Source organism: Bufo bufo, chromosome 3 (assembly GCF_905171765.1).
Source record: "Bufo bufo chromosome 3, aBufBuf1.1, whole genome shotgun sequence".
NCBI lineage: Eukaryota > Metazoa > Chordata > Amphibia > Anura > Bufonidae > Bufo > Bufo bufo.
This window is the reverse complement of record NC_053391.1, coordinates 608,196,927-608,207,227: the sequence shown is the minus strand read 5'-3', so window position 1 is coordinate 608,207,227 and position 10,301 is coordinate 608,196,927. Positions and strand designations below refer to the sequence as shown.

The 10,301-nt window shown below is 41.2% G+C and overlaps 2 protein-coding genes across 2 annotated transcripts; one reads left to right on the top strand and one right to left on the bottom strand.

Annotated features, from left to right (window-relative positions):
* Positions 1–1,743: 1,743 nt before the first annotated feature.
* On the top strand, positions 1,744–2,721 carry LOC120993964 (protein ANTAGONIST OF LIKE HETEROCHROMATIN PROTEIN 1-like). The gene has a single exon (XM_040422425.1). It carries the CDS (start codon positions 1,744–1,746, stop codon positions 2,719–2,721), a length of 978 nt encoding a protein of 325 aa, XP_040278359.1.
* A 2,322-nt stretch (positions 2,722–5,043) lies between these two features.
* Positions 5,044–6,357, bottom strand: LOC120993963. Its single transcript, XM_040422424.1, has 3 exons — positions 5,985–6,357; positions 5,751–5,897; positions 5,044–5,318 (listed from the first exon to the last, which is right to left on the bottom strand). Exons 1-3 carry the CDS (start codon positions 6,355–6,357, stop codon positions 5,044–5,046), a joined length of 795 nt encoding a protein of 264 aa, XP_040278358.1.
* Positions 6,358–10,301: the final 3,944 nt, after the last annotated feature.

Here is a 10,301-nt window from a genome sequence, read left to right as displayed (position 1 = left end):
ATTAGTTCAGCATTTGCAATTATGATGCAATTTTGTACTTTATTTGGTTTGCAGTGAGCTGTTGCATTGCTTGTTTTTGTTTAACAGTCTTGTTCTCAACCATAGCAACGTGCCCCTGCGCTTTGGGATGTGCTGACTGACCCCCTTTTTTTTCAACGCCGTATGTGCCATTATTGTGTGGTAGTTGTGGGACGTTGTGTACTGTGGGGAAACATCCCATGACACTTACATTCTGTGCATCATCTATTGATTTTTGGCATTAGCCTTATATTTCTATTGGATGATTACTAGACCTGGCCCTGACTCCTTCAATTTGAGGAAGTAAAGCTACTTTCACACTCGCGGTTTGTGCAGATCCATCTTGTATCTGCACAGACGGATCCGCACCATAAATGCAAACGCTTGTATCTGTTTATAACTGATCCGTTTGCATTATTCATAAAAAAAAAGTCTAAGTCAAAACGGATCCGTCTTGACTTACATTGAAAGTCAATGGGGGACGGATCCGTTTTCAATTGCACCATATTGTCAGTGAAAAACGGATCCGTCCCCATTGACTTACATTGTAAGTCTAGACGAATCCGTTTGACTCAGCATAGTCAGACGGACACCAAAACGCTGCAAGCTGCGTTTTAGTGACCGTCTAAAAAACGCAACGGAGACCAAACTCAGCCAAATTGATGCATTCTGAACGGATCCTTGTCCAGTCAGAATGCATTGGGGCTGAACTGATCCGTTTTGGGCCGCTTGTGAGAGCCCTGAAACGGATCTCACAAGCGGACCCAGAAACGCCAGTGTGAAAGTAGCCTTATGCCTCGTTTCCACTGAGCGGATCGGTTCGGGTCGTTTAGAATGGAACGGGTTTGAATGGTCCGGTCTATTCTGGTGAGCGTTTCCACTGCAAATCGGACCGCCGGGGCCATACAGGTTTTAGAAAAAATGCCTCTCATGATGTCACACTAGTGCGACGAGAAACGTGATGCAGCGTCACTCAGCGTCAGCCAAACAACAACAACAACAATGGAGGTCATTCAGCAGCTCGTCTTTTCTCTGCTAGCCTTTTGGTTCGTAATAGGCAAAATTCATACCGCACTGTATGAGAGAAGGTTGCGAGCGGCAATGAGAAACACAGCCGAAAAGAGAAGAAAACTTTTAGCTTGGATGTGTAGCCGGGAGGAGAAGTATACATTTGTGCTGCTAAGACAAAGACGGCAGCGCTATAGGGTAAGCACAACTGACTGACTTACCTGAAACACACACACACACACATACACTGACACACTGAAACACACACTGACCTACACACACACTGACCTACACACACACACTGACCTATACACACACTGACACACACACACACACTGACCTATACACACACTGACACACACACACACTGACACACACTGACCTATACACACACAGACACACTCACTGACCCACACACCCTGACCTATACACACACTGACACACTCACTGACTCACACACCCTGACCTATACACACACTGACCTATACACACTGACACACTCACACTGACCTATACACACACATACACTGACCTACACACACACACTGACACACACACTGACCTATACACACTGACACACTGCATTTTTTACAGATGCTTCTCCTTTTGGCAAAGCAGCGCCGCCGACCAGTGATTTGGGCTTTCCCTCGTGCCAATGAGTGGTGGAATGTGACCGTCCCAGGATTCACCCACAGACAGTGGGTGCAGAATTTAAGGATGTCAGAGGAAACCTTCTCATTCCTTTGTGCAAAGCTACGTCCAGTGATGGAAAAGAAAAGCACCAACTTCAGAGCCTGTTTGCCTGTAAGGAAAAGAATTGCCATTGCACTGTGGAAGCTGGCTACCAACAGTGAATACAGGAGTATAGGTCATCTTTTTGGTGTCAGCAAATCATCAGTGTGCCGGTGTGTGCAGGACTTCTGTAAGTCTGTGTGCACATTGCTAGCGCCTGAAATTGTTCATTTTCCTAACAGGGAAAAGCTCAAAGACATGGCTGAGTACTTTGAGAACAGGTGGGGCCTTCCACAGTGTGTTGGTGCTATTGATGGCTCACACATACCAATAATAGCACCACAAGAATACCACACTGACTACTTCAACCGAAAAGGCTGGCATTCCATCATCCTCCAGGGAGTAGTGGATGGCAAGGGACTATTCTGGAATGTGAATGTAGGAAAGCCTGGGAGTTTGCATGATGCTCGGGTTCTCCGATTGTCAACATTTTGGGATTGGGTTGGCCAGGGAGGCCTGTACCCTGTTAGCACTAAGAACATTTGTGGGGTGAATGTTGGCTATTATGTGCTTGGGGACTCTGCCTATCCTTTACAAAATTGGCTCCTGAAACCATTTCCTGACAATGGGCGCCTAACAACAGAGCAGCAAATCTACAACAAGAAAACATCCAGGGCACGTGTTGTAGTGGAAAATGCGTTTGGAAGACTTAAGGGTAGATGGAGGTGTCTTATGAAGAGGAATGACAGTGACATTCAACTTACCAAATCCATGGTCCTAACGTGCTGTGCTCTTCACAATCTTTGTGAAAGTCATGGAGAAGACTTTGACCAGGATTGGAATACATCTCCAGAAGAGCCAGTACCAGTAATAGCAGCACAGGATATGGAAGAAGAGTGCAGTGAAATACGTCAGGCTCTGATGAGGCACCTTAACGTTAACGTTGTTACCGTGAATAATTAAAATCTTTAATTACTTTTTGCTAAATGCTAAATAAAATCAGACATACTCAGAGAAGTCGTTCTTGTTTTTTATTCCACAAAAAAAATCATCTTCCTACATATTTTGTAAAGGCAAAATTTTGATAATGTAGAAACATTGTTTACAATAAAGAGCTTGTAAAGGTTTGTTTTTTTATTAAGCTAGTGCAGGGATATGCAATTAGCGGAAATCCAGCTGTTTTGCAGAACAAGTCCCATCATGCTTTTGCCTCTGGGTGTCATGCTTGTGACTGTCAGAGTCTTGCTATGCCACATGGGAATTGTAGTTCTGAAACAGTTGGATATCCACTAATTGCATATCCCTAAGCTATTGCATTGTTGTTTTTTTCTTCAATTTCACTTCCAATAAATGTTTTTTTTTTGTTTTCTTTGTATGAATTTCTAACTTCCTGTTCCTCCTCAGTAAGCTGTTCAATAAGCTGTGCTGACTGACTAAACACAGCTCAGATGATGTTGTCAGGTTTACTGAGAAGGAACAGGAAGTGAGAAATTCAGACCAAGAAAAAAAACATCTAAAAAGGAAATTAAAGGAAAAGGTAAACCAAAAATGCCAAGTATATTCGCAATTACATCTACAATGCAAAAATGAGAAGAAATTAAGCGATCGGGGGTGCCCTTTGTTGAAATCCAGGCTCCACCGTCCAAGGGGGGTGATAACGCAAAGGAGGCAGAAGGGAATCAAAGCAGCAGCACAAAGAAAGCCATGTGCAGCAAGGAGCAAATGTGTCCAATCTTGTGTGATCGCTGATGGCTCAAAGGAGCCTATTAAAAAAAAAAAAAAATCTAACCTTTAAAACCCACTCTAATTATATATTTTTAAACGTAAACATGGGTACAGGTCCTGTGCTGCATGAAAGGCACTAGTGATGAGCGGGAGGTGCCATATTCGATTTCGCGATATTTCGCGAATATTCGCATGAATATTCGTGTTATATTCGTCGAAATCGAATATTCGCAATTATTCCAATTATCGCGAAATTATTTTTTCGCATATTGCGAAAATTTATCTTGATAGTATAAGGCAACGTTGCTATGCTAATGACTATGGCTAGGCTAATATGTGTATTTTACGAAATTTCGTAATATTGCTCTAACTTCGTCTCTTAGAATATTACGAATATTCTAAAAGACGAAGTTAGAGCAATATTAAGAACATTTGCAAAAGTCGAAATTGCGATGCGAGTAATATAACACGAAATAGTCGCATGAAGATTTAAACTTAGCACTGCTATATTCCATATTCTAGCCTAATATGGAATATAGCTGTGCTAAGTTAGCACTGCTATATTCCATATTAGGCTAGAATATGGAATATAGCTGTGCTAAGTTGAAATCTTCATGCGACTATTTCGTGTTATATTACTCGCATCGCAATTTCGACTTTTGCAAATGTTCTTAATATTGCTCTAACTTCGTCTTTTAGAATATTCGTAATATTCTAAAAGACGAAGTTAGAGCAATATTACGAAATTTCGTAAAATACACATAGATTGTATTTAAGCTAATATACTGCTATAGTAATAATTTTTAATAGTGTACATATTTTACAAAACTTAAGTTCAGAAGAGGCAAAAAAAAATTACAGAAAAAAAAGGGATTATAGCACTATATTAGCTAAATTACAATCTATATGTGTATTTTACGAAATTTCGTAATATTGCTCTAACTTCGTCTTTTAGAATATTCGTAATATTCTAAGAGACGAAGTTAGAGCAATATTACGAAATTTCTAAAAGACGAAGTTAGAGCAATATTAAGAACATTTGAAAAAGTCAAAATTGCGATGCGACTAATATAACACGAAATATTCGCATGAAGATTTCAACTTAGCACTGCTATACTCCAAATTCTAGCCTAATATGGAATATAGCAGTGCTAACTTAGCACAGCTATATTCCATATTAGGCTAGAATATGGAGTATAGCAGTGCTAAGTTGAAATCTTCATGCGAATATTTCGTGTTATATTACTCGCATCGCAATTGCGAAATTTCGTAAAATACACATATAGATTAGATTGTAATTTAGCTAATATGGAATATAGCAGTAAGTTGAAAACGCCACTGACTGGAGCAGCCAGGAAGCCAGGAATCCAAAGGACAGGTAAGAACAACTTTAGGGAAGTGGGAAAGAAAAAAATATAATAAAAAAAAAAATAAAAAAAAACGAATATTCGATTTCGCGAATATATAGAACGATATTCTAAATATTCGCGAAATCTCGAAATTGCGATATTCGAGAAAAAAATTCGCAATTCGAATATTCGCGCTCAACACTAAAAGGCACTAATGTCTGGGTGGTGACCTGGGTTGACGATTGGCTCCAATCACTTGAACAAGCTGACCAAGGACACCGAGGAAGGCCTGGTTGAAGGTAGCCAACTGCTCCATCTGCTGCCGGGCAATTTCTGCCTCCTGGCGCATAGCTTCCTGTGCATCCTGACGTACTGCTTGAAACCGCCTCTCAGAAAGGTTATCCATTCTTTCCAGCTGCCTTTCTTCTGCTGCCCGCATATCCTCCATGACTGTGCGCAGATCCAACTGTAACCTTCTCCTTTCACCTGTAATATACAAAAGACCGAAATATTGCTTTTGGTAACATCTGCCAAACCAATACTGTAAGCTCCTTTCTCATCTGCCCCACACTGATTCACTGCCACACCTCTGTTCCCCCTGCTCATCTGCTACACCAATACACAGCACTGCTCATCTGCCCACTGCTGAACCCCCTTCTCATCTCTTCCACCACTGTACCTGCTGCTAATCCCCCCCTTCTCATCTCTTCCACCACTATACCTCCTGCACATCTCCCCCACAGCTGATCTCCCCCTTTTTATCTATTCCAACACTGTACCTCCTGCACATCTCCCCCACAGCTGATCTCCCCCTTCTTATCTATTCCAACACTGTACCTCCTGCACATCTGCCCCACTGCTGTTTTAGTTTAAGAAAATGCACAGTTAAAAATTTTCTTTTTTATCATCATGTCTTACCATTGTGCCTTGGTGCATTGGGAGTACTCTGTAGTTGGCTACTCTGTGGTTGGCTTGAGGAAATACTGCTGCTGTTGCTGCTGAAAGACATTGAAGGTCCATCTTCTGATAAGTTTGATGCATCAGTGGAGAGTCCATCAACTGTTTCTGAAAATAAACATATGGTTAGATATTATATTTTAAATGGTAAGCAGAGCGATATTCTAAGCGAAGTTTTAAAAAAAAAAAACTTACCAAAGGGGTCTACCATGGATTCGAGAATTACAGTTGCAGAGTCCAGACCTCCCTCCCTGCCTTGGTTTGCTGGCCGATGACCGTAAATGGCGTCCATGGCGTCGTACCACCTCCAAGCAGTTGGACAGTTTCCACTACGGCTGTTGGCGTCCTTAATTTTTTTATATTGTGCTTTAAGCTTTTTAAGCTTTGCCCTACACTGGCCCGACGTCCGTTCAAATCCCTCGGCTGCCATCCGCTGCGAAATATCTTTATAGACCTTTTCATTTCTCACTGATCCATCAAGCTCACTCTGAATAACGCCATCGCCGATGATTGCTAAGAACGTAGATAGTTCCTCAGATAACCAGACCCTGCTGTTGTTTGCTGGCATCCTTCTCCTTTATATGGACTAATGGACTAAAGGCGACGTGGTGATTGTTTGGCGCTTTGCTTTGACGTCAGCATTGATGTTTTCTGACCACCAATCAGTGGAAAGTACTGTGTGACGCCAGTAGCTCCGCCCTAACCGTACCGTTCCATTTTCTATGGACCCACATGAGAAGCAGGACCCTGAATGGCGCGGTACGGTTCGGTTTTATGGCACGCTTTCATAATGGAAACACCCAAAATAGCGTACCGTACCGAACCGTACCGAACCGATCCGCTCAGTGGAAACGAGGCATTAGATACATATGTGACCAGCTTGATATTTATAATCAGCATATAATCAGCACAAAGAGTATACTGGGTTTCAACCAGTCACATATTTGAGCACGTTGGAGTAGGGAGTGGACTTTAAGTCAGCTTTATCTTTGTAACTTAGTAATCAATCAGGTTATTGTGAAGACATTTGGTGTAGGTAGCCTATAGAATATGTAATCAGCATGTAACTAGCTTATACAAATAGTTCAATCTCAGTTTGACCTAGATATGTATTCAGCACGCATTTAACCTATATGGTCAATTAGTTTGACCTAGATATGAATTCAGTATGTATTCAGCTTATATTGTCAATGTTATGACATCTGGTACATAATTAACCACGTACTTGGCCTGTGTTAAATTTGTGTTGGTGATACTGATTGCGATGTACTGCTTTATTGTCCCCTGAGGAGCCCTAGACTAAGCAGGACGAAACACGTTGGGACTTTGGACCAGACTCTAAGAGATTTTGTATCTGAATTAACTATATTTATATCATTTTACCAACAACCATCACAACCATAGATGTACGGACAACTAAGATTATGTGGTTGTGCCAATAGAGCTTGAGTTACCTATATTTTTTTTTGTATATATTGTTTGTGTTTTCACACTTTAGTTTCTCACAAATGCACATTATTGTTTCTTATTTTTATGTACTTATGGTAGTTTGGTCATTCATTTAGCGATAGGTCGTCATCTCCATAATAGGCTCCCATCCCGAATCAGGGCCATCTGAGGGAAATCAGGAGGTTCCTGAAACGGGATCGCCCCTATCGGGGCGGCTATTCCGTTGTTGTAGGCAGGGTCTATAGTCTTAGGCCTCTTTCACACAGGCGTTGCGGGAAAATGTGCGGGTGCGTTCCGGGAACACCCGCGATGCATTGTAATGCATTTTGCACTCGCGTGAGAAAAATCGCGCATGTTTGGTACCCAAACCCGAACTTCTTCACAGAAGTTCGGGCTTGGGATCGGTGTTCTGTAGATTGTATTATTTTCCCTTATAACATGGTTATAAGGGAAAATAATAGCATTCTGAATACAGAATGCATAGTAAAACATCGCTGGAGGGGTTAAAAAAAATAAATAAAATAATTAACTCACCTTAGTCCACTTGATCGCGTAGCCCGGCATCTGCTTCTGTCTCCTTTGTTGAATAGGACCTGTGGTGAGCATTCATTATAGGTCAAGGACCTTTGATGACGTCACTCCGGTCATCACATGGTACGTCACATGATCTTTTACCATAGATATGAACAGCCCCATAGAAATGAATGGGTCAGGATTCCGTGCGGATGCTGTGCATTCACCCCCCACAATGCATCCGCGCGGAAAACTCGCTCGTGTGAAAGGGGCTTTAGGGTCAGATATAGGGACAGTGCCCGAGATCTACATTATCTTTACCCTTGCCGACAAGACGGTGGACCAAATCGCAATTGACCGTGATAATACTGTTAAGTTGTTATTTTGGGGCATTTTATATGTTATGGATCCTAATAAAGGTTATGTTTTATGAGGGATAGTCTGTGAATTTTGATAATTATATTACCTCAATGATTACACCCTTTGACGGGTAATTGTCCTAGCTGTGAATTTTAATATAACTGAAAACGTATATTTTGCAACACCTAACAGAGGAATGTAATACTTATTCATGGGACAATCCCTTTAACTGTTGCCTGACGTGGCAAGTTTTTGTTTTTCGCTCCTTGCCTTCCCAGAGCCATAACTTTTTTTTTTTCCGTTCACATAGTTGTATGAGGGTTTGTTTTTTTGCAGGACAAGTTGTACTTTCTAATGCCATCATTTAATATTGCATAGGAGGTAGTAAGAAGTGGGAAAAAAAATTCTAATGGAGTGAAATTGAGAAAAAAATAATAAAAATAAAAAAACGGCAATTTTTTTTAACAGTGTTCCTATGCAGTAAAACTGACTTATGCTCTTCATTCTCCAGGTCAGTACGAATCCAGCGATACCACATTTGTTTTTGCGTTTTAATACTGAAATACCTTTCATCACCATATTCTAACCTGCATAACTTTTTTAAAGTTATGTCTACGGAGATGTGTGGGGGCTCATTTTTGCAGTTTTTGATAATACCATTTTGGGATGTGTATGGCTTTTTGATCACTTTTTATTACATTTTTTGGGAAGTAAAGTGATGAAAAATCAGCGAATCAGCCATTTTAATTTTTTTGGTTTGTTACTCCATTCACTGTATGGGATAACCTTTTTTTTATATCGAAGTTTGTTATCTTTTTTTTAGGTTCTGATCCCATATTAATGGCAAAAACTGTAGCACTATTCCATCAGATTATGGCCGCTTTCACACGGGCATATTTGCAATCTTTGGGCTGGATTTTATGTACTAGAATTTGCTGTTAATAAATAGGGGTATTCATATACACATCAAAAATTGCAGGAAGTAATACGCATGTAAATCCATATGAATTACTGAAGCAATACTGATATTGGTATATCATCTGGAATCTGTGCGTGTTTCTGAGCCGGGATATGCACGTTTTTCCATACGCTTGTGTAAAAACGCCCATTTTTTCCATGGAAGCAGTGCATCTAGGTGGTGGGTTTCTTTCCATAATATGATGCTGTTAGGAGCAGTGCCAGGGCCTCTGTGTGCCCCCTGCACATCTCTGGTGAATACATGAGGACTAATGGTTTTATATTCTGAGCTGGTTTGACAGCAGCTGGCGAGACAACATGTTACCGAGCTATAGTTTAGCACTCTGGCTAATGGGCGCTGCATAAAAATAGCGTTAATTACACACCGGTTTGATAAACTAGCTATAGGGCTGCATGCTTACTGATGCTATTGCTACAAATGGAGGAGATCCTTGTGGAACAGATGTGGTGAGAGTTGAATGTCACAATTTTCTTTGTGCTGATAATCACAGATTGAAGTCTAACCTCTGGCCTGTATAGCAGCGAGAGGAGCCAGAACCCATCAATTTGGCATGAGCTCAGCACCATTAGCAGCAAACTTCTCCCAAACCCCATGCAAACAGATGCAGCCATTTAAGTTAGCATTTTCCCATCTTCTCCTTTTTGTTAGCCCTTAGTACAATTGATGTAAATCATTTACCACATGTGCATCAGAACAAAATGCCAATGGGCTCACACTGTCCATTTAGATGAATGTAAGTATTTAGTACAGGAGTGTTCTAGCGAGCAGCCAAATCCAGTGTCTGTTCCAAAAGAGCATTTTCTCTAAAAAATCAAAGCATGACCTGGAAATGAATGCTCTCGTGTCACTAAATGTTTAATTCAGCTTTCAGATGGCAACCATTACACAGTCCATAGGGGATGTCACCCAGCTGTCTGCAGGCATTACCTCAGTGCATGAACCATATATATATTAGTACTTTTATGGGATGGGACCCGATCATGGGGATGGAAGCCCATATGACTAGACCCGATCTTGTTTTTGTCACATCATAACAAAAAATTGCACACAATTGGGGCTCATGGACGTGCCGTGTTTTGTGGTCTGTAAATTGCGGATTCGCAAAACACGGATGCTGCCCATGAGCGTTCCGCAATTAGCCGAACGGGCGGCCCATTATAGAAATGCCTATTCTTGTTCGCAAAACGGACAAGAATAGGACATGATCGGTA

Coding starts and splice junctions, on each gene's coding strand:
- LOC120993963 (XM_040422424.1), bottom strand. CDS start 6,357: ATGCCAGCAAACAACAGCAGGGTCTGGTTATCTGAGGAACTATCTACG. Junction 5,898..5,984: donor ATCCATGGTAGACCCCTTTG/GTAAGTTTTTTT, acceptor GTTTATTTTCAG/AAACAGTTGATGGACTCTCC. Junction 5,319..5,750: donor CAATGCACCAAGGCACAATG/GTAAGACATGAT, acceptor TGTATATTACAG/GTGAAAGGAGAAGGTTACAG.
- LOC120993964 (XM_040422425.1), top strand. CDS start 1,744: ATGTCAGAGGAAACCTTCTCATTCCTTTGTGCAAAGCTACGTCCAGTG.